Genomic DNA, 27,622 nt, shown 5'->3' with positions numbered 1-27,622 from the left:
TTAAAATAACTATCAAATTGTATATTAAAAATGCCTTAGTATATGTCCCTTGTTATGAGATGCGAAATTTCACACCTTTATCAAATAATAAATACAATGACAGTGATCTCAACAATTCTAATTGTGATTTTAAAAAAGATAATTTCTTCAGTTACTAAATGTGATAGACACATTTAACTAGGTGATTAAACCCTTTAGGTTTTACCTTTGGGAGATAGGATTCTTCTCCAAGATGAAGATACTGAAAAATGTCAGTCTTTAGTTTCAGCTATCCATTTTCTAACAATGCATCAGTAGCTTAAAAATCCAATGTGAAATGATGCCTTAGAGCATTTCTCTCTAGATTGGAATGGTGAGGGCCTGATCCATTTAATTTTTTTTTTACAAAGTATAACTTTTAAAAGATTTCTTTTTATAATGCATTTAGTAATGTAGGTTAAATGTATGTTAAGTGTTGTGTGTAAGTTAAGTAATGGGACGGTGACTTTGCTGAAAATGCCTTTTCCATCTTAAATTTTCTTTCTTCCTTTATTTAAGGATTCCTAGATGAGGTTATGAAGAAGTATGGCAGTTTGGTCCCACTCAGTGAAAAAGATGTCCTTGGAAGATTAAAAGATGTCTTTAATGAAGACTTTTCTAATAGGTTTGTCAATGATGCTTAAGTTAAGCCGTTGAAAAGAAAATTATTGGCTTATATGACTTTTCTCTTGATTTAAAAAAAAAAGGATACTTAGCAATAAACTGAGTTGAACTTTTGTTTCGTGTTTTTTTTTTTTTTTACTTTTTCTTTCAAAATATTTGTTTCAGAAAACCTTTTATCAATAGGGAGATAACAAACTATCGGGCCAGACATCAAAAATGCAACTTCCGCATCTTCTACAATAAGCACATGCTGGATATGGATGATCTGGCAACCCTGGATGGTCAGAATTGGCTGAATGACCAGGTTAGTGTATTGTATATTCTCAGCATGGAAGTTGCAGAGGATGTTGGACAATAAAATGTAATTAATAACCTCTAGGTTGGCCTCACGATTATCTTTTGGAATCAAGGATTCTTTATTCCTTACTGAAGTGACTCATTCACTAACCCAGTACAGTATTGGAAAGGTTTGATTACTGTTAGCAGTAGCAATATGTTATTCATTCTGAGTGGATGTTCTGAATTGCATAGGGTTATTAGTAAGCTGGTTTTATGTTGACTTTTTATAGGTCATTAATATGTACGGTGAGCTGATAATGGATGCAGTCCCAGACAAAGTAAGTGAAAACTTTCTCTTTAGGAGAAAGAATCCTTGTGTATTAAAGGAAGAAGCTTTTTTTTTTTAACTTTATGTAATTATTGGATATTTCTTAGATTTTTTAAAAGGAGATTTTTGTCTTGATATGTGCTAGGATTGCGCATAAGGTCTGTAAAATCATTTCAGCATAAGAAAGTCATGATGCCAGTATTTTCCTGCTTATTTATTTCAGAATGGGTGTGTTTTTTGATATCTTGAAGAGGCTTTTTTTTTTCTTTAGTGGGTAGATGCACAAGAAGGACTATTTGCTTTGAATTTTTAAATTTAACTTTAAAAAACTTTAACTTAATGTATTACTCCCTTTAAAAATGTAGTAAAGTAGTATTCATCTTCACTTTTCCTTGGATTAATCTTTGATACTCAGTTTAAATACAAACTAACCCCCCTTAAACTCTAAAATTCCCTCAAGAGCTTAGTTACTATTTTTTAAAATTTAATATATTAAATTTTCTTTCTGAGTACTCACATTGCCTGATGGGGAGGCTTTAATTTCAAGCAAAACCTTTCCAAGTACTTTATAAACTTTTATAAATCTAATAATTTAAACAGGTAAATATAATGAATCTCAGATTCCAACACTTTATTAATAAAGACAAAATGTCATAACTTTCCACTTAAAATCAAAAATCTGTTATACATTTTAAATTGGTATCATGAAGCTAATCTGTCAGATTCTCTATTTTGTCAAATTCTCTTAATCATCAGAAATCTAAACATACACCTGTATGTTTAGATTTAAACACCAGATGATTTTTAACATAAAAGTATTAATTTCAAGAGTATAATTTCCCTTCATTACCACTACATTTAATTCTAAACCTTCATTGGATGAAAAGGACACTTAACCAAGGCCGTGGTTCTGAAAGTATAGTCCCCAAACCAGCAGCATCAGCATCACCTGGGAATTTACTAGGAATGCAGAGTTTTGGATCCAACCGACACCTACTAAATCAGAAACTGGAGGTGGAGCTCAGCAGTCTGTGTTTTAACAAGCCCTGCAGATTCTGAAGGACTCAAAGTTTGAGGATTACTGTCTAGAGATAGCTACTACAAGCCTTTTTTATTAATATCTTAAACTGTGTGATTCTCAAAACGAATGTGCATCAGAATCCTCAGAAACCAGATTGCTGAGCCCTGCCCTCATAGTTTCTGTTTTAGTAGGACTGGAGTGGGGCCTGAGAATTTCCCTTTTAACAAGTTCCCAGGTGATGCTGATACTGCTGGTCTGATGACCACACCCTGAGAACCTCAGCACTAAGGGAACAGTTTTATCATCTCAAGTGAGTCAAAGTTAGAGTGAACACTTTAAGACTGTAGTATGTTTACCATATCAGGTGAGCTCATACTCGTTTATAAGCCAGAATTTTGAAAAAGCCAAGGATGCAGGACATGATGCTACATACGACTAGGGTAATTTTTTCAGTGCTAGAAATGATCATGCTAAAGCCTTTTTATAGTTGTTATGACTATAGGAGTCTCCAAATCCACATCCTTCAGATGGGGTTAGTTTTGTACTCCACATCCCTTGAGTTCAAAGTAATTGTTACCTGATTCTTTCATAGCCTGTTTCAACTTTATCACCTGATTTGACGAGATTTATCAGGTTGCTTCTTTACTTGATTGGATTCAGGTAATTTATTTACTGCCCCATTCCAGTTCTGACTATAGACCAACCACATCTGTGAGGTCATCCTAATGAAAATTTGAAACAGTCTTCTTTGAACTGGTTAATGTATGTTTTGGTCATTATTTTTAAGAAGAAACTTTTCCTCATTTTTTGGTCCATCTTACATTCAGGGATTTTAAAATTTCCATTTTCTTGTGAAGTTAAGTCTTGGCACAGCTTAATATAACCTGAGTGCTTGTATTTGATGTCTTTCTAGGTTCACTTCTTCAACAGCTTTTTTCATAGACAGCTGGTAACCAAAGGATATAATGGAGTAAAAAGATGGACCAAAAAGGTATTCTCTTTATTTCTTTTTTTTAATTTCTTTTTTATTCTAAATTTGAAATGCAGATGATAAGCCACTTTGAGTGGAAGGATAACTTTATTGCCAATTATGATGTTAATTAGAAACAGGCTTTTCAGTGTAAGTTTTTTATTGTTTCTTTTGAATGCTTTTTATTTTTTTATCATCATCATTTGATTATGTTTAGTTTTTAATTTTATTTATTTTTATAGATCTTTATTGGAGTATAATTGCTTCACAATACTGTGTTAGTTTCTGTTGTACAACAAAGTGAATCAGCCATATGCATACATATATCCCCATATCCCCTCCCTCTTGAGCCTCCCTCCTACCCTCCGTATCCCACCCCCTAGGTCATCGCAAAGGAATCTTTTTGCTTGAAAGACAAGACACTAGTAAAATTCTTGAGTCTATCCAGTTCATTGGAATCTGCTATAACAGAAAGCACTGGATTGGAAGTTCATGGTTCTGACATTGCTATTAGCTTGCTGTACAACTTAGATAAGACACTTAATTTGGGCTTCAGATTGCTTATTTATAAAACAAAATGATAAATTAGAGCAATCCCTAAGGTACTTTCCAACCTTAATTTCTCTCAGTATTCATTGACTGTCAGAAACATTATTTTAAAAGCCTATTTATATACTATTTTTGATATTTTGAAATTACCAACAAGTTCAAAATTCACAGTCATAGGTCTAGAGATACTGCAACTTTTCACTTTTTATACTGGATGGGCTAGAGAAGTTAGGAGTAAGTCTTGTCTTACGTAGTTGTGGGTGGAAATAATTTTTTGCAAAGTACAAACACCTGATTGAACATTGCTATATAGGTAATATGTTCAAGGCATCATCAGTAGTGGCAAGATAAACTATATGTGGTTGAAGAATGCACATCTGGGGAAATAGATATAATGAACTCAGGATTCAGACCTGGGTTCAGATCCTTTTTTTTTTTTTTTTCACACACACACACACACACACACTGTATTTTATTTTTACAAGAGATAAATAGACACCAAGCATTGTAAATGGATGACCACAACAAAAGCAACAATGATTGCAATTACCAAACACGAAACACACTCATACTATGTCATAATATTGACATTCAGTCCAGTAATCCTCCACTGTAACAGCTCCTTTACTTTGCAGTGAAAATTGATTTGTATATTTTTTTGCCCCTGAGTCCTTTGGGACTTTTTTTTTTTTTTTTTTTTGCGGTACGCGGGCCTCTCACTGCTGTGGCCTCTCCCGTTGCGGAGCACAGGCTCCGGACACGCAGGCTCAGCGGCCATGGCTCATGGGCCCAGCCGCTCCGCGGCATGTGGGATCTTCCCAAACCGGGGCACGAACCCATGTCTCCTGCATCGGCAGGCGGACTCTCAACCACTGCGCCACCAGGGAAGCCCAGGACTTTTTTTTTTTATTCAAACAAAGTCACAAAAATTATAATCATCCTCATCAGTTCACTCAGTCCCATGTAATTAATTTTTTTTTATCTTGATCTTTTGTTAGCAGTTTTATGAGTTCATCAGTTTTCCATTAGAGTTCTGAAAATGCTTATTCATTCAGTTCAGCAGTATAGTCAGTGACCAGAAACCTGTACTTGTCAGAGTCTTTTCCATGAATTCCTTGAAGATGAAAGAAACCCTTTTATAGGAGCATATTTGCAAAAGCATCAGAGTACACCCAGAACTGTCTGTAAATGACAGAAGAGTTAAAAATGACCATGGTTAAAGATTTGATGAAAGTTCATAATAATGCAATTGACAAGGAAATTTAGTTATTTCTGAGATATACATTTTAAAGTAATAACTAGAATTATGACTTACAACATTATACTGGAACATATAAGATTTTTGGGGTTCAGATCCTGGTTCAGCCACTTAACTGGTTGTAAGACCTTGGGTGAATTACTTAATTCCTTTAATCTTTAGTTTCATCATCTATAAAATAGGAATATCAGTTTTATTTATCTTGTGAGGATTAAATGAGATAATGCATGTAAACCACTAAGCACATGATAAACACACATTAAGTGGTCATCATTTTTATATTGTGATGGTAGAAGCATGGGAGAAGACTAGTGTAGCTGGAATGCAGAGCAAAGAAGAGAGTGACATAAAGTGGATCTGATGCAGAGATCAGGGTCTTGAGGTCTGTGTTTTGAATTTTATCCTAAATGCGTTAAGAATCTGTTGAAGGGTTGTAGGTGACGACATCCAATTTGTAGTCTACTCTAGTGGCACTGAAGAAGATGGACAAGTGTGGGAGCAAAGTTGATGTGGGTAGAACAGGAGGCCACTGCAGATTGATGATACTTTAAATTAGAATGGTAGAGATGGAAGATGTACACAAATATGAGTGTGACCTAGGGAGTAAAATAACAGAACTTGGTGATGAGTAGGTTATGGGAATGAAGGAGAAGGAAGTGTGAAAGATGACTTCTGAGTATGTGGCTTGTGCCACTGGATGGGCTGTGGTGGTGTTTATATTAGAAAAATTGAGGACAACTAATTAGTAGGGGATTGGTCAAATTAAAACTGTACATACATATAATAGGATGCCACTTAACCAGGAAAAGTTACATAGCTGAGGAAAGATGATCATATGTAGTATGGATTAGAGAAAGGTTAGACAGGTATACCTTGGAGATATTGTAGGTTTGGTTCCAGACCACCACAATAAAGTGAGTATTGCAATAAAGTGAGTCACTGGATTTTTTGGTTTCCCAGTGCGTATAAAAGTTATGTTTACACTATATTGTAGTCCCTTATGTTTGCAATAGCATTATGTCTAAAAAATAATGTGCATACCTTAATTAAAAATACTTTTTTGCTAAAAAAATGCTAACCATCCCCTTAGCCTTCAGTGAGTTGTAGCAGTAATATCAAAGATCATTAATCACAGATAACCATAACAAATAAAATAATAATAAAACAATTTGAAATATTGCAAGAATTACCAAAATGTGACACAGAGACATGAAGTAAACAAATGTTGTTGGAAAAGTGGTGCCAATAGACTATCTATGCAGGGTTGCCATAAACCTTTAATTTATAAAAAATGCAATATCTGCAAAGTACAGTAAAACAAGGTATGCCTTGTAAATAGCATGGAAAAATATATACTCATGGAAGAATTCCTGAATAATAAACAACATGAGAATGAAGGAATAAAGTAAAGTATAAATATGTGAGTCATTTCATTAAATAGAATAAATTAAATTGTTCCATCCTCTGGACCCTCTCAGATTGGGTTAAATCAGAAAATCCAGCTATATGCTGTGTATGAGGAGTAAACATAAAATAATATGAAAAAGAAAGCTTGAAAGTAAAGTGACAGGTAAAGAGGTACTAGGCAAATGCAAACCAAAAGAAAGGAGTGGCAAGCAAAAAGGAGGAATAGCAGTATTAACAGCAGATGAGGTAGAATTTAAGGTGAAAAGTACACTGTATGATAAAACTTCAATACATAGGAGATATAACAATGATTACAAAAGCTAGGAGACCTTGGTAAATAGTGATAATGGGAGACCTCTTTCATAGTTGGACAAATCTAGTAGATAAAAAATAAGATCATAAATAAAAAATAATACAACCAGTGCTTTTGGTTTAATAGATATATACTAGATCTTTATACCCCTCAAAAAGAGAATATACATTTATTCCTATATCTAAGGAACATTTGTAAAAAATTGACCATGTACTTGGCCACAAAGAAAATTATTACACTATTCCTTAATCACAGTTCAGTTAAATTAAAAATAAATATTAAAAGATGACTAAAAAAACGTAATTAAAAAATTGCACTAGATATAAACCCTTGGTATGACCCCTGGGTCTAAAAGAAAATAAAAAATGAAATTATATACAAACTGTCTAGAAAAGGATAGAAAGGGGAACACATCTTACCAACCACTATGGAACATAATGAAAGCTGTTTTGAGGAAAAAATAATGGCCATAAATGCATTATTATTAAAGAAAAAATGAAAGAATAATTAAGTACTCACTAAATTAGACTACATTAAGATAAATTACAGAACGACCAAGGATTTGAATGCAACAAGACAGTGAAACAGTGGAAGTACAAAGGAAATCCATAGCAGAACTTTAAAAAAATAATCTCAGAGTAGCAAAGTCCATTCTGTGTACAACTTAAAGCTCAGATGACGTTTAAAAAAAAAAAAAAAAAAAAAGAATTAATTACCTAAAAGGACAAACAGTAAACTGGGAAAAAATATTTGCAATTCAAATCACAGAACTAATTTTTTAAATATATAAAGTGCTTCTACATATCAATAAGAAAAAGACCTCACCAACTCAATAGAAAAATGGGTGAATGATAAGAATGAAAAGTTTTGGGACTTCCCTGGTGGCGCAGTGATTAAGAAACCACCTGCCAATGCAGGGGACACAGGTTCGATCCCTGGTCCAGGAAGATCCCACATGCTGCGGGGCAGCTATGCCCATGTGCCACAACTACGGAGCTTGCGCTCTAGAGCCCGCAAGCCACAACTACTGAGCCCACATGCTGCAGTTACTGAAGCCTGCGTGCCTAGAACCCGTGCTACTCAACAAGAGAAGCCACTGCAGTGAGAAGCCCGCACACTGCAATGAAGAGTAGCCCCTGCTCACCGCAACTAGAGAAAGCCCGCGTGCAGCAATGAAGACCCAACACAGCCAAAAATAGATAAATTAATTTTTTTAAAAAATGAAAAGTTTTTTAGTAAAGAAGTGCTTATTATTGAGTTCTGGTTGTAAGTCCTTTGTCAGATCTATACTTTTTTACTGCTTTCTCTCAGTCTGTGGCTTTTATACTTATTTCTTAAACAAGTGTTTTGTTTTGTTTTTTTTGGCCACACCGTGAGGCATTTGGGATCTTAGTTCCCTGACCAGGGATTGAACCAGTGCCCCTTGCATTGGGAGTGTGGAGTCTTAACCACTGGACCGCCAGGGAAGTCCCTAAACATGTGTTTTGATGAATGGAGGTTTTTATTTTGATGCAATCTAATTTACCATACTTTTTTCTTTTATAGTTCTGCTTTCTGTATCCAGTCTAAAAAATACTTGCCTCATATGTTTTCTTCTAACAGCTTTATAGTTTTAGGTTTTACATTTACATCTCTGATACATCTTAGTTTTTGTGTAAGATACAAAGTAGGGGTCAAGTTTCTTTTTTTTTTTTTCCCCTCCATTGGCATTTCCTGAAAAGGCTTCTCTTTCCCACTTTAATTGCTTTGGCATCTTTGTAGAAAGTCAGTGGACAACATATGTATGGGTCTGTTTCTGGACTTTATGTTTTCTTGCATCGATCTCTTTGTTTTTATGCTAATACCACACTGTTTTGATCACTTTATCTTCACAGTTTGTCTTAAAATCAGTGTAAGTGTCCAGCTTTAGCCTTCTTTTTCCAGATTGCTTTGGCAATTCTAGGTCCTTTTGCATTTTCATATAAATTTTAGAATCATTTTGTCAATCTCTACTTTTAAAAAACTTGCTGGATTATGATTGGGATTGTGTTTAATCTGTATGTTCATTTGGGTAGAATGGACATCTTAACGGTATTAAGTCTTCTAGCCCATGACATGGTATATTTTCCATTTATTTGAGTCTTTAATTTTTCTCAGCAGTATTTTATAAATCTTAGTGTACAGTCTTGCATGTATTTATTTATTTATTTATGTGGTTGCGCTGGGTCTTAGTTGCAGCAGGCGGGATCCTTAGTTGTGGCTCACCAGCTCCTTTAGTTGCAGCACATGTGCTCCTCAGTTGCAACTTGCAGGCTCCTTAGTTGCAGCCGCTGGGCTCCTTAATTGTGGCATGTGAGCTCTTATTTTTTTTAATGTATCCCTAAGTGTTTCATATTGATGAAACTGCTAAAAACAGAATTTTTAAAACGTTATCTTCCAGTTGTTTGCAGTTAGTATATAGAAATACAATTGATTTCTGTAAATTGACCTTGTATCCTGTGACTTGTCAGACTCACTGGTTTTAGGAGCTTTTTTGTAGATTCTGTGAGAATTTCATAGAAAGTCATGTCTGTAAGTAATGACTGTTTTATTTTTTCCTTTCCAAATCGTATGCCATCTTTTTCTTGCTTTATTGCACTGGCTAGGACTTCTAGTACGTTGTTGAATAAAAGTAATGAGAGAGGACACCTTTGCCTTGTTCCTAATCTTAGGAGGAAAGCATTCAGTTTTTCACTACTGTTTATGATGTCAGTTGTAGGTTTTTTGTAGACGCTCTTTACCAGGTTAAGGAAATTCCCTCCTATTCTAGTTTGCTGAGAGCTTTTAATCATAGATGGATGTTGAGTTTTATCAGATGCTTTTCCCTATATCTAAGGAGATGATCCTGTCTTTTCTCATCTTTATTCCTTTAATGGGACCCAAACTGAAGGAGCAGCACCTAATCTTCAGACATGTCAGTCTCAGGGCCACATGATGGCTCTTGAAGTTTCAGCTTGGTCATGAGATAAATTCATTTCTCTTTACAGTGAATCATATGACTACATTTTTCCCGCTGGAAGGGGCAGTGAAGCCACATGGTAATAGGTAGTTCTGTATAATCCTTACAGGGAGGACACCAAGTAATTGAGATCAGTAATACAATTGACCACACACATCATTTTTTTTTTTTTTTTGTCCCTCCTGCTGTAGCATATTCTTATTTTAGCATTTATTTCATCATTTTGAACTATATTTTCTACAATTTTAAAGTACTTTATATATTTGAAGCTCTTTTCATCTCCAAATCAAGGCATTATATTTCATTTTTTCCTGTAGTTTTTGGCAATATACAACTTGTTACTGTTTCAGATATTTTTTTCTTAGAAATTTAAGTACTAACTTTGAATTAGATAAGTTCCCACTACTAGCTCTCCACTTTATTATGCAAATGAGAAACCAACTTTTTTAATACCTACAGAGAGGGCATAGTTCAGTGAGAAAGATTTTTGTAAACAATGCGTTTTGAAAGTTCATCTTCTAATTCTACCTTATTAGCATGCCAAGCCCATGAGCCTCTCCCAGCTCTTTGCCATCTAGAGTAGATAACCCCCCATTTCTCCTGAAGCTAAATCCTCTGGTAACTAGAGGGCTTTGTGCCTACCTTCTTGTTCATACACAAGTCTCAATACATAGTCTCAATACACACTCCACCTGACAAGTGAAATCTTTAACCTACACATGTTGAAGAAATGTGCTCCAAACTCAGTCTTGTTTAGACATTATCTCTCAATCCAAGAAAGCCTGTTAACAACCAGACTCTTCATCATCACATCCTCTATTTTTCTATCTTAGTCACTCCACACACATCATTCTTAATTACATATATGTAATAAGGTTGTGTGTGCGCGTGTGTGAACATTAATATATTAAAAAGAAGAAAAAGATCTGGAAAGACAAACTGAAATATATCTTTTATCTGTATTTCGCAATTTTTATTTTAAAATTGATTTATAATTAAGAAAAAAGTTTCTTTTTGAGAAAAATGTAAATTTGGTCTCTTTTAATGCTGTATTTTAAATACGATTTCTTGTTTTAGATACTCAGAATTTTTGAGCTGGAAAGGACCAAATCGTATGTCCTATTTAGTATTTCCTGTCCACCTCACCTCTCAGGTTTATGGATACAGAAACTGAAAAGCAGAAGTGGTTTGTTACAAGGTCATGTAGACTGGTAGAAGATTCTTCTAGAACAGGACATTATCTGAATATCAGAAAGCAAAGAACGCTTGAGAAATAGTTTCTAAGAATCTAGTTTAAAGTAGCCCTATAGGGACTTCCCTGGTGGCGCAGTGGTTGAGAACCCACCTGCCAGTGCAGGGGACACGGGTTCGATCCATGATCCAGGAAGGTCTCACATGCCGCAGAGCAACTAAGCCCATGCGCCACAACTACTGAGCCCTCATGCTACAACTACTGAAGCCCTTGTGCCTAGAGCCTGTGCTCCGCAACAAGAAAAGCCATGGCAATGAGAAGCATGTGCACCGCAACGAAGACCCAACGCAGCCAAAAATAAAATAAAATAAGTAATTAAAGAAGAAAATAGCCCTGTAATTGTTTTAACCCAGGGAATCACTAAAATACAAAAAATGCCTGAGAAAAATCCATTCACTCTTTTACAAATGTTTATTGAGTACCTACTACTTTATCATCCAGTCCACAACTGGGATTTTGAGTGGTACAGTGAATGTTTCTAGATTTTTAAGTGATATGTATTACGATATGAAGGGTGAGTGAGGATGTAAAGGACGTGAAGAATTATCAAGGCTCTTTTTCTCAATTTCGACATCTGAGAGATTTGAGATAGTGATAATAACAGCTAAGATTTATTGGCTACATATAATTTGCTAAGCACACTTTTGTGCATTTTACATTTATTGTCACTCTCAACAACTTCATAAGGTGGGTACTATTGTTATCTGTATTTTATAATTGAGGAAATCAAAGCACAGAGAAGCTATGAAAATTGCCAAAGTCATCTGGCCAATAAGTGGCAGAGCTACAATTTGAACTTGACCAGACTTAACTTCAGAGCCTGTGATCATATTGCAAGGCTATGTTGTTTTCTAATACCACAATTCCTTCCTAAATAAGAATTGATTCTAGGTCAAATATGTATATAAGAAAATAAGTTAGGCTTAAAAATAAGGGGCTAAGTCATTTTAGGTAGTTAATAAACACAGGTTTAGCAGGTTAAATGGAAAACAGTGCTTTCTGTTATCTTCAATTTTCTTGTTGTGTGTTTTAGCTTACTAGTTACAAACATGGGCTTTAGACTAAGATCTGGGTTCAGATTCTGGCTTCACCACTTCCTAGTTTATGACCTTGGACAGGTCAAAGGTCAGTAAATGGAAGCTGCTGTTTGTTGTTGGTTTGGAAAGCCTGTGGTGATGGCTACATTTCTTTTTCTTTTCTTGATCAGGTGGATTTGTTTAAAAAGAGTCTTCTGTTGATTCCTATTCACCTGGAAGTCCACTGGTCTCTCATTACTGTGACACTCTCTAATCGAATTATTTCATTTTATGATTCCCAAGGCATTCATTTTAAGTTTTGTGTAGAGGTAAGTTAATATACTGCCCCCTGCTTTTTTTCCCCATTTATTTTGTGATTGACCAGATGGTATCTCAGCTCTAGGATAGAACAACAGAAGTCAGTACCACAGATGATCATTTTCTGTCATGTCATGTCAAAAATGTTGGCAGAGAAAAGGACAAGAGGAATCTCCAGGTGGGAAGAGGTAGCTGTCCACGATCTGGATCCCTCTCTGAGATACACGACCTGTTTTGGATTTCATCAGATTTTTTTCTGTCTTTCCCTTAAAACTACATTTTGAATGTGGATAGAAATCATTTTCCTTGGTTTCTCTTAGAGCTAAAATTGGCTTGTATCTTCAAAATAACTTCTGTAGAGTGTATTATAGCCAAGAGAATCAGCTGGCAAAATATTAGAGTTCAGTTAATAAGAGTTCAATAAGATGGTGGGATACAAAGCAAGAAAAATCAGTTTGTTTCCTGATTATCCTGCACAGTTAGAAAATGTAAATGAAAACAGAAAGATTCCATTTTCAAAAGTAGCAAAGACATGAATTACCCAGGAATATACCCTAACAAAAAATGGGGACATTCTTTGAGATGAAGACTCTAAAGTATTTAAAGGAAATCTGAATAGATGGGAAGACAGGCATACTCAGTATCGGAAGGAGATTAATTCTCCCTAAACTAATATAAACTAATTTCTGTCCTAATCAGTTTCCCAGGAGGATTTTGAATGAAACCTGATAAGCTCATCCTAGAATTCATATTGCAAAATTCATGTGCATGAACAGCTAAAATAGTTTTGAAGTAGATCAAAACTGAACAAAGGAATATTTGGTCTACTAGATGTCAAACCATATCACAAAGTTTTGAAAATTAAAGCTATTTTAATTATATTGGTTTAGGAATAGACAAGTGGATTGGTGGAACAGCATAGAGAATCTAGAAGTAGCTCATGTATATGTGGGAACTTAGTATATAATAAAGTTGGGGACGGACAGGCTATTCGATATATGCCATTGGGAAAATTAGCTCTCTATTTGGAAAAGTAAAATACAGGTTCTGTTTCATACTATTTATAAGAACAAATTCCAGATGGAATAATGACCTAAATATAAAACACAAAGAGTGTAGAAGGTCTTATACAGAACCAAAAAAAGCAAAAGACCTAAAGGAACAGATTGATAAATTTGACCATGTCATCATTTAAAACTTCTGTCTGTCATAAAGTTAAAAGGGATAGATTTGGAGAAAATGTTTGTGACATAGATAATAGTCACTATCCAGAATATAAAAAGAACTACAAATGAATAAGAAAAAGAAGGATCTAATAGAAAGGGACAAAGGATAAAATAAGTGATTTTTAGGAAAAATGCAAATAGCCATTAAACACATGGAGAGATGCTCAGCCTCACCAGAAATATGGGAAATGCAAATTAAAACTACCTCAGGGTTCCATTTTTTTGCCTATTATGTTAGGAAAAGTTTGATGTTACTAAAGTGGGTGTAAGAAACAGGCACTCTCAATTTCTGGTGGAGTGTATAAATTGATACAGCCCCTTGGGGAACAATTGCAATTCTAAGTGCCTTATAAATTAAAAAGACACATATCATATTACATACCAGTTCTGTTTCTTGGTATATACTACATAAAAATACTTGCATATGCACACAAGAATGGGGCATACACCAGGATGTTCATTGCAGCATTACTGATAATAGTGAAAAGTCAAAACAACCTAAATTTAGCTCTACTAACAGAATAGCTAAATACATACATACACTGTAGTATATTCACAACATTAAACTGACCATAGCAGTTAAAAAGAATATAGTAGATCTTTGTGTCCTAACGTGGAAAGATCTCCAAGACATACTGAGTTTGGAAAAGCAAGTTGCAGAATGATACTATATATGGAAAGAAAATACGAATATGCAGATACGTGTATGTGTGTATGTATGTATGTATGTATATACAGACACATATTTGTATTTCTACATGTACATACATACTTCTGCTCCACCTTCAGGGGGTTAATTTAATTCATGTAACCTCTGACTTCACCCTTAGAAAAGATAGGCAGAGAAAGATACACAAAGAGGTGGAGGGCATAAGGGAAAATTAGGAACTTCAGTAGGCTTCATCTTGGTAGAGAATTCAGCACTGGACTTGACTGTATTTAGTATCCAGGATGGGTTTTAAGTATCACTTTCTAGAAGCTGAATGATACTTTTACCTGCAGCCCTCAAAAGCATGGAGTATATCTAAGGCTAGAATGTTTAAATTTCATTTATTAATTATTTCTGCCATGGGTTCCTTCCCTTTGTTGGGCATTGGCAGTAATTAAGGCTTTCTTTTTGTTTTGCCAGTATTTATTTAAGTTTCAAATTCAGCAAGTTGACTTACTCCTGGAAAAGGCTGACCATCTCATAAAAAGATCTAATTAAAGCATATACCAGTGTCCACAGTCTAAGTGCATACAGTACAGAAGGTCTGAGTCCTTCACTCTATAAATTTAAAAAGGTCTGAAATCAAGTTCCAGCTTTAAACTCTTTAATGCATACTCTGCCCAGTGGTGGGGCCACAGCCTCCTCCTTTGCTTCTGTCTGCTGCGGGCAGGTTCCATTTTTCACCAACTGATGGAACACAGCATCTGTGTTGTGGTTTCTTTTTAACCAGAATATAAGAAAGTATTTGCTGACTGAAGCCAGAGAAAAAAATAGACCTGAATTTCTTCAGGGTTGGCAGACTGCTGTTACCAAGGTAAGTAAGTGATAAAAATGAAAACCCAGGCATGTCAAGGGGCTGGAATTGTCTAAGGGGTGGGTGTCTTTAAAAGCACATGAAGACTGATCATGAAGATACCAATAGAGAGCCTAGAGGCTGCAGGGAGGCAGCTCAGAGTAAACCTCAGTTCAGTATTCATCACCTGGCTGCCCAATTTCCCACTGCCTGCTGGGGTAAATAAATTCAGTCATTTCATCCTGGGGGCAGCTGCTGCTGATATAGTTGCTCTGTTGAAAAAAAGGAAAAAAAAATTTTTTTGGTGGCACCTGCCTCTTGCCTCATGGCTCTTATTTCCAGATGACTCATGTAGACCCAGAGAAATACTGACATGACTATTTGCATTCACTAAGGGAGCAAGTGTACTGGGCTGCTTTCCAGGCATTTGGGGAAGACAAGTGGCCTGAGTGCTTCAGTCTGAACAGTCTAGAAGCAGCACTGTGTTTGGCCATAGACATAAAAGCTGTATGCGGGGCAGAGTGAGCAGGCCTAGCCTTTTAACCCTGTCACAAATATCAGTGTCTTCTGTTTTATGGGCACTGCTTTGTTTTCATAGTGTTTTTCTATGTATGATCTCATTTGATCCTTACAGTCTGTGAGGTAGGCAGGTCATTTAGGGATAAGAAGCTCTTTATTGTAGATGAGAAAGCTGAATCCTAGGTGTGAGCTTCCCCAAAGGCCATCAAAACTATTGACAGAGTGAAGTCTTTGAACTCAGGTCTATCCGGATCAAAGACACTGTTAAAAAGGCAGGGTCTTGAAATAAACCTTTAACCCAAACCCAAAGGGACAAGGCTTATTTGTTTATCCTTGAACTGTACTATATGCTAACTTCTAAACTTATGTTTTGTATTTTAAATAACCTAGTATATTAGTTCAAACCAGAACTGAACTTGTGAATATTCTGAATTTACCCAGTAGTATATGCAGGTATTCTAAATTTAATCAGGATCTTTCATATTCCAACACTTTAGGCAGAGTACAGTAACCAGTTCTTTGGAAAACATACTGCTTACCTTTACCATGTCTTTAAAAGAATAGGACAGAGTTGTGAAATATGAGATGAAAAGGGAAGACTACCAAGCAGCATTGTTACTACGTATTCAGAGTCCAGGCCATGCACTGCGTTCTCTGATCCACAATTCCATTTTGATTCCATTGTCAGTGAATTGATAGCAAAACTAATTATCCAAATGGAAGTTTTAAAATAGGATTTTATTTGATTTCCCACTTCTCATATTTAGGCAAAATGTTCTAAGTTGTGGTTGATTGATAGCTCTTTTCATGGCCAGATGCCTCCATAAACTCAAACACTTTGAATACCAGAGGTACACACCAGCTGTCTTGGATACAGACAAGTTTCCTGTCTCGCTCATTTTTCCATAAAAACAGCTTTTCTTATCTGAAGAGGAATACTTGGTTTTAATGATCGTTTTGTTTTTCCCCGTAGTGTATTCCACAACAGAAAAATGACAGTGACTGTGGAGTATTTGTGCTCCAGGTAAAGAAATAGTTTTTTCAGTATTTACAATTTATAAATTAAATTTATTGGGTTTAGGGAGAAGTGGGATCCCTCTGATGTATACAGGTACTAGGTACAGATAACAGAACACTTTTCCTCCCAACCCTCCTTTGTTGTTGGGAAGCAGTAGTTCTGCATTTTCATATATTATCATTAGGAAGAATCACCTTCTAAGGCTGAAGATGAATAATTGGTATCATCCATGTCTTATCAGAGGCTATTGGTAAGCCACATTGGAGACTGATGTGAATTTGTCTGTTTCATAGACCCTTGGCATTGGTAGTATTAACTATATTTTTCTAACCATTGGTAGGTGGTCTTTAACCACAGAGTAAAACCTAATTAGATTTTAAATAAGGGCCACATTTAAACACTGTGCTTTCTCATGCTGTAGATCTTAGGTCTCAAAGGGCTATTGAAAAAGTTGTTATACATTTATGAAGGAAATTATAGTACATAATCCATGAATTTAGAGATATCCGAAGATCTTGGAAGATGGGCTCACTCATGAGACTCACGTTTGTAAACAAATTCAAGTTCTCACTTAAAGGCCATGTTAGGTCTGGCTGCATTCTCAGCAGATTTCACCTTTAGAAGAACTGAAGCCCCTTCATCGGTATGGCTTTTCACAGTATTGAGTGGGGAGGGAGGGAGAATCCCAAGACATATACTTGCCTGGAAAATTGACTATAATTTGGAGGTAAACGTTTTAAAACATTTTTACGAGTTTAAACAAACTTTAACATTTGCCTTAGACCCTATTCTATTAGGTCTGCATCTAGTAAAATACATTAGGCTGGTACATAACTCCACGTGCCACTTAAGTGTTTCTGGGACCTTTGCAGTACTGCAAGTGCCTCGCCTTAGAGCAGCCTTTCCAGTTTTCCCAAGAAGACATGCCCCGAGTGCGGAAGAGGATTTACAAGGAGCTGTGTGAGTGCCGGCTCATGGACTGAAACTCAGCAGGGACTCTGGGAAGTCTGACCAAGTTGGAGCAGATGGTTTGTTACTTGAATCTCCAAACACTTATTTGAATTTTTACAGATATTTCAGATCAGTGGTGTTGGGCCACTGTTGTTACCTCAAATTTATTTTCTGCCCTTACTCATTTCCCTAGTTACTATGTACTATTTTTTAATGTTCAGTTTGGTTTCATTTTTAATTTTATGGATTCTGTGTGTGTGTGTGTCCCCCCATATTTAATATTTATTATCCAAACGCATGCATATAGACTGAGCATGCAGTGCAGAGTATTAAAAAAAAAAAAAAAAAGCCTAGTAGATTTGGTGCAGCTTTTGAAACTTAGTTAGATGTGAACTGAATACAGGTTTAAATTTTAATTCCAGAACCTATAAAAATGCAGGATGTTTTTGATACAACGTAACTCTGAGAATAGTAGATGTTCCCTGGGGCATAAAGGGTAGCTAGAAGGGGTTTCAGACAAAGCCAGTCCTGTTTTATTTTTACCAGCAGCACCTTACACTGACTTCCCTCTCCAAGTGAGTCACATTCCTTTTGAAGGGTGAAAAGGAAGTGGCCATAAACTGACTGGTATGTTCTATTTATGGAGGCACACTTGTAAGCACAGTGCCTGCTTTGGGAAGAGTTGATTAAGGTATGAGAAAAAGACAGCGACCTTGAGGGTCCATTTATCTTCACACATGAGAGATTTCAATCTTGGTTTTAAGAAGCATTTATAATAAATGCTTTAATCTTACAAAGGCTTTTGCTGGAACACTGATTCCCTGGATTTTTCTGGTTTTGACCCATTAAAAAATTAGTATCTGTCAAAACTAGTGGTCAAACAAATGAGAATTCAGCCTTTCTACAGCAATTGTTTCCCATATGGAAGAAATTCAGATTTGCCAAATACCTTTCTATTTCAAGGGTATTTAAAATATAAACATTCAAAACCGCAGACTGACTTCAGGTATTTTGCACGTGGGTGGAGAGGAGAGAACAGGAAAGGTATTAAGGGAGACATGAAACTGTGGGAATACAGCAAATGTTATGAGTTTTTTCCCTCTTATTTCTCTAGTGATCTCAACAGCATGCAGGGCTCATCTGCCTCTGCTTGACCAACCCTGAGACTCTAGCAGGAGTCCTTTTTTTTGCTTCCATGAACCTCATCTTCTGGGGGAAGGCAGAAGTGGCCCTGTCCTGATTTATTACCCTTGGCTGCATTAGGATTAAAGTAATGGATCTTGCATCTTTAATCTAACAAAGTTTTGTGATATTGGAAAGGAAAGGAAATAGGGAAAGATGCATGTTAAACTACATCTTTTCTGAACTGGGGGAGGAAAAACAACAAACGTGTATACAAGAAATTCAGAAGCTTGTACAGAAAAATACCAAGTAAATGGCAGAAGATGCTTTGGTTTATGCCTCGTTAGGTGTGAGGTGTTGAAAATAAAAAGCTAAAATGTGCAGTTTAACTTGGCCATAAGGTAGGGCTGACTGCCAGCAGTTGAGGGTGGAGTCAGAACATGTTTACATGCAGGGTTCCCATCCCCAGACATTCCAAGCACCAACACCAATGTTTACATTGTAAACAGCCCCAGCACTTTCCTAGTCACTCAAACTCCTTAGTATAATATAAAACCAGGTCAGTATTTCTTATTGTGCTTCAAGTCATTAAAAAGACTGCTATTAGAGGCACTTTGTGCTGCTACAGGTAGGGTTGTATCAGCATTAGGAAAGGTGACAAAATGGGTTGGGTGTCTTCTTGAGGTTTTCAGGCATAATTATACAAACATGAGATTTTTCAAACCTGTATGTGAGACATTTGCCTTTTTTTTTTTTTTTTTGTAATGGGTAACTAGACTATTGATTTAAAATGTCTTATACTTTAGAGCTCCGTATCGCGTATCTCACTCTCTGACAGAACGAGGCATACAGAAGAGACAGAATTGTGTTCTGGCCAAAATCTTAATGCCCAAAGTTTCAGTTGCCATTTCCTCCACTCTGAGAAATGGTCATGCTCTTAACAGGGAGGCAGACAGAATCTAAGGTGAGCTGTCCCAAGTCCAGGGTGCCTTTCACGTCCAGTTTAGTAGGGCACCTTGAGGTACATCGTCCAGCATGCTTTAGCTTAAATGTCAAATATTTTAAGTCTGGTTAAAATGTTTCTCTGTTGTTCACGAAACTTGCTTCAGCACACATAGTTGCTTCCCCCCATCTTGAGATTAGGTGCAAACCTCTATTTAGCCCAAGCCCTAAGTTTAGAATGGCCTTTATCCTGATGTTCGCAATAATGGCTTCCTTGCAACAGAAATTTTGGAAATACAGTCTGGGCTGTTGGTAGAAGAGACAGGCATTGTTTTACTCTCACTAGCTTGGCACTGAGTTGTTTGGGTGCCCTCAAGGTGGGCAGACCTTATGCTTTTGGGGTTGAGGGCAGGCCTTATCAAACTAAAAGCTGCTTATGATGTGCCTTCAACAAGCTGCTCAGTCCTCTCCATCAGCAAATTTACCAGTCTGTAGTTGCTTTTATCCTTTTGTTAAATCTATAGCAATGAATGTAGATTTAGTTCAACTTTTAGTTAAGTTCTACTCAAGAATCATAGAGAACCAACCTTCTCTTAAGGAAGGGATGCACTTAAGGAAGGGAGAAGCAGCAGTTGCTGCCAGTAATCCCCAAATCATTTGTTTTGGCTTTGCAGTTTGTTTTCTACTTATCATTGAATATGATTAACATTGGTCACCTTGAATTCATAGTTGGAACAAAATAACAGACCTAACTGGGACACAGCCAGCACTAGCCTAAGTTGAGCTGCCCCTTTTCTTTGCAGTTGTGGTATACTACTTCCCTGGGTTAGAAGGAATAATTGGGAGCTCTGGGTGAATCAGACTCTTCAGGCGAGAACCAGTGTGTTAATAGTGTGAATTAGATATCCTGATTACCTGCTCTGCTTAATTGTTATGCAACTGAACTAATCAGCAGGTGTAAAGCACATACTTTGTTTTGTGCTAGGCTCTGCCTCCTGGCCTGTAGATAATTAAGAAGACCTAGGGAATGCCATCAGAAGTGCTAATTGTATTTGGGTGTTAACAAAAGCAAATCTAGACAAGCTGTCCACTTAAATGGTACCTTTTGGTTAGAAAAAAATTATTTAAAGATTGTGATCATGTAAAAATCACTCAAACCTTCTAGCAAAAATATTTTTTTGAAAAATAAACTAAATGCCTTTATAAATGTGTGTTCTCTTGTGTTGGATAAAATGTACTGTTTGGTAATTTTTCCCAGTGACATACCAGTCACGACAAGGCTCATCTATTAACAGTGACCAGTGTGGGCTCTAAGCAGCCCACACTGTCCATTAGTAGCATTTTTTGCAATGATGGAAATGTTCTGTATTGGCATCCTACAAATTCCATTATCTACAACAGCCATTAACCACGGGTGGCTATTGAGCATCTGAAATGTAGCTAATGTGACTGACTGAGGAACTGTTTTAATTTAGTTAATTAGCTACATGTGGCTAGTGACCAGCAATATTAGTAACTGTCAAATTAAAATGGACATGCAAATTCTGCATACTATGCATAGATTTCCCCCCAAAAATGTATTCCAGAGTAAAGACCGCTTCAATGTCATTATCGGTGAGGAAACACAGACAATAAGTTGGTCCAATTTTATTGAAATCTGTTACAGAAGACAATTCAAATGGGAACCACTGTGGTTTTAATGCCTATAGAAATCTGAGTTACGTTTTACTGCAAAATATAAAATACATTAATTCAAACTACAGTGTAAAAAAGATTTTAATTAATAATGAATTGTTTGTCCTCATTAAATTAGATATTTGCAAATGTTTTCCTAAATACAACTAATTTAGAGATATCTTTCTTTTAAAGTTCAAATAGCCAGTTTAAATTTGAGAAAACATACACTTACTGTAACATGAAAGATGTTCAACTGAGATACTTCAGCCCCAACTTCACAAACTACTGGAAATTAGGAGATACTTTGTTGCTAGATGAAAAAATATCACTTACATCAGGGAAAATACTAGACTACCAGTTTAAAATGAGCAATAGTTCACATAATATTAGAGAAATTCTCTCTTGCCTTACAAATGCAAAATAAATCCTCCAGACTGCCTTCTCTGTAGAGACCACCAGCTCACTACCCAGGCTCTGAAACTCAGCACAGTTAGCTAGGGAAAAAACAAGACAGACTTCAGTATGAGAATGAGCCAAAACATTTCCCGAGGGAAGCATTTCTGATTTTGTTAAGTATTCTCTTGATCTTTAAGCTCTTTTTTTAAAAAACAAAACAAACAACCCCACTCAATTCCCAAGATCAGTTTGAAAATGAAAAATATAGATCTGCTGGCTCTAACAACCTTCATCATGTCAAGGCACTGGTTTAACTCACATCTCCTGATATTTCCTCCCCATTTCCTACTGACAGCGTCCCCCCCTTGCCCTTAGAGTAGTTGAGGTTCCCTCTAATACAGACCCTTGGTTTTTTTAGCGTTAGTGAAAACATATTTTGAAAAATGTGTTTAGTAAATACCCTTCAAGTCCTGACCTAATTTCCTGATATAAAAAGCACATAAGAAGTGGTGTCCCCTGCGACTGTCTAAGGCTTACCCAACTATTTAGGAAGTTCCCTTGACTCTAAGTTTGCCTTTAGAGGTTAAAATTCAACATAGAAAAAAATTCAGTTATCAAAATCTATTCCTAATTTAGAGTAAAGCTACATTACACAGCAAACCTCCACTTATTAAACTTTATCTCATGCAAACTTAAAATTATAAAAATAGGAATTCCAGGCCCCACGGTAGACCATAAACCTACTTAGATGCAAACATGGTAAACACTTAAAAATTTTTTTTCCGTTCTTCCTAAAAGAAGTGTGTTTTGGCTGATAGAGCAACATAACACATGAAGTCTGTTGCTAAGGAACACAATTTTTGACCTGGTAACAAATCATTCTGGTAATCTGACACACAACCAAGATGTTAAGACTATAGAATTAAAGGCATTCTTTTGGATTCTGTCCTTTAATAAGTTTTTAAGTGGAAAACCATGAAGAGCCTTCCAGCTCAGCAGAGACATATTAAATAAAGCTTGGTAAAAATAGGCAGGTTCGCAGACCTTCGGAATGCACATCAAATTCAACAGGCCAAAGGAGTGAGTTTTTCATGACGGGGCTCTCACCACTCACTGGTTTTGGGCCAGTTTTCCATAACCTCCTCTCCCAGCATCGTAGTCCTGACGATACTCATCTCGCACCTTAATTGAAAAGAACATGTTACAGTATAGAGAAGATGAGTGTAACAAACACGCTTCCTAAAATGTGTCAAATAACTACGCCTTTTCAGGTGTCATGATGTGAACATTTCAAGCAGAACAGAACATAATTTTAAGCAACTGATAATATAGCTCAACTGCCCTGCAAAATTATTTAAGACTACCTAATGGTGTTTTACCAAACACCAGGTTCATACTCAGCATTCAAAGATAGCACGTTGCAAAGAATAAACTATTTTAAAATAACAATGTAAAAGTCATTTTACTGCATTTTGTTTTTGTTCAACACTCTTGGCAGGTGGAGAACATTTAGCCCCTAGCAGAAGTCCAATTAATGGTTGCTTGTGATGTAGATAATATACTACTTAATGGTTTTTAAAAATAATTTATCATCACTTCTCAGCCTTTTGGCTAAGATCAAGTATAAAAATAATTTACCAACCCCAATGGGTGGTTTTCAGATTCACTTCAAGCCAAGGTTATAAGCACAAAGTTATTTTCAAAAGAGCAAATACAAATTGACAAAACACTTGTCATTTAGGACTGGAATCCCAGGCAAAGGCTGAACCCAGAGAACCTTTCTGCATACCTGGCCCCCAGAACGCCCACGGCCATACTGCCTGCCCTCCTTAAAGCCTGCGTCCCAGTCTGTGCGAATGATCCGGTCATCCAGACGAGTTCCATTTATGTACCGCATGGCATTTTCTGCATCTGCTCTTAAATAGTATCTTAATTATAATTATTAAGGAATTAGCATTTCTCCAGATATTTTTGTAAACAGAGGAAGCAACATCTAAATGAAGCTGAGTTAAGAAAAAGTACAAAAACTAATCCAACCAGATGGAGTTCAAAGACAATAATTTGTCTTGCACAGGCCTGTTTGAGATTGGTCCAAAAGCAGTCAAAAATGACACTTATCCGTGGCTACACTGATGATTTTTCTGATAATCCTGTTAAGTATCTGGTTCCACTGTCTCCATATTTTGGTTTGCAAAATATAAAATATGTTCAGTGCAGGTTTTAACCATGAACTGTTATCCAAGAAAACAGCATCTTTGGGTTCCCTGAATATGAAGCTGTATATTCAAGAACCTTACAAAGAGGTCACGGTACATATGAATTGCCATTGCATTTCATTAGAAGGAAACACTCAAAATATCACTCACATTAGTAGTTCCAAATCAGATCTACTAAATCTGTCTTTGGGGTGCTATTAAAAAAAAAAATCTCTGTAAGTAATACTTATGATCATTAGCTGGGTTTAGGAAATACTGATCTGGACTTTTTCCCCTTGTCTTTAATTACACAGGTAGGGAAACACTGAAATTCCAGTGTCAGCATCTACACAATGCCTAGCACACAGTGGGCATTCAATAATTTTTTGTTGAATGAAATGAATGCTAAAGGGCAAACTGAGGAAAAAAACACAAACAATGAACGGTAGCCTTTCAGGTATTTGCCATCATGATTGTTGATCTCTGACCTTCAAGGCAGATGCAAAAACACTCCAGTTCTTAGAGACTGGTTATTATCTAGTATTTTCTTTGCCTTTTCTGTCCCCCGTGAACTATTTTACAGTATTGCCACCAGAGGCAAAAGTAAAACCTAGGCACTCGTCCCTCGTATCTGAAGGAAGAGTGGGAAAAGCTTGCAGAATCCAGAAATCAGATACCGAAATCAAAAGTGGGGCTTCTGGGACTTCCCTGGTGGCGCAGTGGTTAAGAATCCGCCTGCCAATGCAGGGGACACGGGTTCAATCCCTGGTCCAAGAAGATCCCACATGCTGCAGAGTAACTAAGCCCATGCGCCACAACTACTGAGCCTGCACCCTAGAGCCCACGAGCCACAACTACTGAATCCCATGCGCCGAGAGCCCGTGCTCCGCAACGGGAGAAGCCACCGCAATGAGAAGCCCGCGCACCGCAACGAAGAGTAGCCCCTGCTTGCTGCAACTAGAGAAGGCCCGGGCACAGCAATGAAGACCCAACGCAGCCAAAAAATAAATAAATAAATAAATATACATATTTTTAAAAAAGTGGGGCTTCTGGTTCAAGCTGATAGAGCACGTTTTCTCTTCTTTACTTCTCAAGGCCCCCATTAAAACAGAAAAGAAACACGTATACAAAGAAGAGAAGAGACCATAAGCAGACTAGAGATTCAACAGAAGGTGCAGAGTACTAGTGGATGAAACAAAGTCACAGTGCGAAATACCCTTGAAAGGGCTTAAAGGAGACAGCAAGCCCAGGAGGCTTTTTTTTTTTTTGGTACGCGGGCCTCTCACTGTTGTGGCCTCTCCCGTTGCGGAGCACAGGCTCCGGACGAGCAGGCTCAGCGGCCATGGCTCACGGGCCTAGCCACTCCGCGGCATGTGGCATCCTCCCGGACCAGGGCACGAACCCCTGCATTGGCAGGCGGACTCTCAACCACTGCGCCACCAGGAAAGCCCCCAGGAGGCTCTTAATTCCAAGTTGAATAACAAGTGAGGCTGCATATAGGGTTTAATTAAAGGTGTCTATGTGGGGAAAAGACCTGTTAACAGAAAGGCATTTAATCCCAGGCAAATAAAAGTAAAATGATAGGGATCTGAACTGTCTGGAGGAACTAGGGCATTGTCTTTAACATTAGCAAGCCAAATAAAATCCCTTTTCATTCTAGCATTTGAGAAACCCACATGTCCCAAAGGCAAGGCAGCAACTTAAGAAGTTCTGCCTGGGGACTTCCCTAATGGTATAGTGGTTAAGACTCTGCGCTCCGAGCGCAAGGGGCCCGGGTTTGATCCCTGGTCAGGGAACTAGAGCAGCAACGAATCGTGTGCTGCAACTAAGACCCGGCGCAGCCAAATTAATTAATTAATTAATTATTTTAAAAAGTAGTTCCGCCTAGATCCACATAGTCTTTTTTCCCCTAATTATGATCAGAAATCCAGGGATCACCAGAAACTGAAGGAAATTTTACGGCATAAATACAACCAAAAGAAACAATTCAGGGCACAGAAAAGAAAATTCAAGACACGGTAGATCAGGTCTGGAAAATTTCTCAAACAAAATGACCGAAAAATATTAGTTAAAAAACAAAACATCAAAGGATAAATCCAGAAGGTCCAATATTTGGAGTTTCCAGGGAGAGAATACATGGTCACAAGTAAATATAGCTTTGGTTTTGACCTATAAAATCAAGCTATATACATCTACATAATGAAATACTATACAGTTGTTTTAAAAAGAGGTAGATCTACATATGCTAACATGAAGCAATTTCTAAGATAGGTGAAAAAAAAATGAGTGCATGCAGTACGCTACCACACATCCATAGGATTACTTCTGGAAAGACCCACGAGACTCGTAACTGATTGTCTCTGGACTTAGAATGGTATAGGGCTTTCATTTTCACTATGCTCTGGACATTTTGAAACACCATAAGCATATACATTTTCAAAGATTATTTTTCTTAATCAACTATGAAAAAATGGATTTCAGAAAGAATGTTAATGTTAATAGCTTTCCCAGTGTAAGAGTATAGGCACACTGGACAGAAGGAAGGAGAGGCAGAGATAAGTGTAGGGATGCTAATCAACGAATATCCTCACTCATCTTGTAAAATAGGGTACCAGCCACTCTGGGCCCCACCTCTGGCCAACAGCTACATCAAACACACAGGAAGGATACTCCACAAAGCAGAACCCACATGCTGTTTTCTTCATTTTATCCAGGCCCATGATGATTTTCTTTATGTCACCACTTTTGCTGAAGAGTTCATAGATTTGTTCTTCAGTTGTATAAAAGGAAAGATTTCCAACATACAATGTACAGCTTTTCTTCAGCAATTTTTCCTGTTCTTCATTGTCACCCTAGAATTTCCAAGAGCAAAGTGAAAAAAGAAAGGCACAAAACAATGTGAAGCATATGCTCCAAGTTATATTTTTTAAAAGCATGAATATACATGGATACCACACACAAGAAACAGGTAATATGTCTGCCTCTAGGGAGAATCAAGGGACTGCAAGTCAGATCTCCATGTATGGAAGTCTCATTTAATTCTCAGAGTTGAATGAAGTAGGTCCTAATTTATCATCCTCATTCTACCTGAGTGAAGACAGTTAAGTAGCTTGTCCAGGGTCACACATATGATCAGTAGTTGTAGCTGGAATCCAAACCCAGTCTTATCCCCAATCCCATACTTCCTTAAAAGTTCACAGGACAAGAGTCATTTTAATGATACATTAAAAATAGGTTTTCCAGGACTCTGGAATGAGACATTAAATAAAGTAGATTCACTTTATCACTGCTGTTACTGATTTGTTAAAATTATGGTCAAGAAGCATTTTCCTTTTTCCTTCTTTTCTCACACATACAAGTCATGTCCCACCAAACAGCCTACAGTTTAGGACAACTGGTATAAGTACTTATTTAAGGTACGATAATAATGTGGATCCCATTCAGGAAACACTGTAGAAATTCTACAAGACAGTATCTTACTACTATCTAAATGAAGCTATAGGCTTTAGACTGCAGAGATAAACAACAGCAAAAGTTGAATCCTTTCACTGTTTTAATCTTGCAGGATGCTTGAAATTCAGGATGGTTATGATGTGGAACTTTCTAAAGTAATGAGACCTGTAAAAGTGATAGAATGAAAAATCATGCCTGGCATACAGTAAGCATTTAAAAACAGTTGACTGCGTGAAAATCTAAGATCCTTCTCAATTTGACCTCAAATTTCCATTTCCCTACCCTACTAAT

At 36.8% G+C, this 27,622-nt stretch overlaps 2 protein-coding genes across 9 annotated transcripts in view; one reads left to right on the top strand and one right to left on the bottom strand.

Annotated features, from left to right (window-relative positions):
* The window catches only part of SENP5 (SUMO specific peptidase 5), a 41,369-nt gene extending 20,551 nt beyond the window's left edge, over window positions 1–20,818 (top strand). For 2 of the 4 annotated variants that reach the window (XM_067738523.1, XM_067738519.1), the window contains exons 3-10: window positions 538–643; window positions 808–946; window positions 1,212–1,259; window positions 3,184–3,261; window positions 12,204–12,341; window positions 14,996–15,079; window positions 16,551–16,601; window positions 17,468–20,818. In XM_067738523.1, coding sequence (XP_067594624.1) covers window positions 538–643; window positions 808–946; window positions 1,212–1,259; window positions 3,184–3,261; window positions 12,204–12,341; window positions 14,996–15,079; window positions 16,551–16,601; window positions 17,468–17,578 — 755 coding nt within the window. In that variant the 3' untranslated portion in view covers window positions 17,579–20,818. The other 2 variants (XM_067738520.1, XM_067738521.1) reach the window with 2 other exon arrangements.
* NCBP2 (nuclear cap binding protein subunit 2) overlaps window positions 1–27,622 on the bottom strand; it is a 30,244-nt gene that overhangs the window by 1,461 nt on the left and 1,161 nt on the right. For 2 of the 5 annotated variants that reach the window (XM_067738530.1, XM_067738526.1), the window contains exons 2-4: window positions 26,549–26,730; window positions 23,473–23,611; window positions 21,242–22,865 (exon numbers count right to left, since the gene is read on the bottom strand). In XM_067738530.1, coding sequence (XP_067594631.1) covers window positions 22,794–22,865; window positions 23,473–23,611; window positions 26,549–26,730 — 393 coding nt within the window. In that variant the 3' untranslated portion in view covers window positions 21,242–22,793. Of the gene's footprint in view, window positions 1–21,241; window positions 22,866–23,472; window positions 23,612–26,548; window positions 26,731–27,622 lie in introns of those variants that run through there. The other 3 variants (XM_067738528.1, XM_067738527.1, XM_067738529.1) reach the window with 3 other exon arrangements.

Source organism: Pseudorca crassidens, chromosome 5, assembly GCF_039906515.1.
Source record: "Pseudorca crassidens isolate mPseCra1 chromosome 5, mPseCra1.hap1, whole genome shotgun sequence".
Taxonomy (NCBI): Eukaryota; Metazoa; Chordata; class Mammalia; order Artiodactyla; family Delphinidae; genus Pseudorca; species Pseudorca crassidens.
This window is presented reverse-complemented; position numbering and strand designations above follow the sequence as displayed.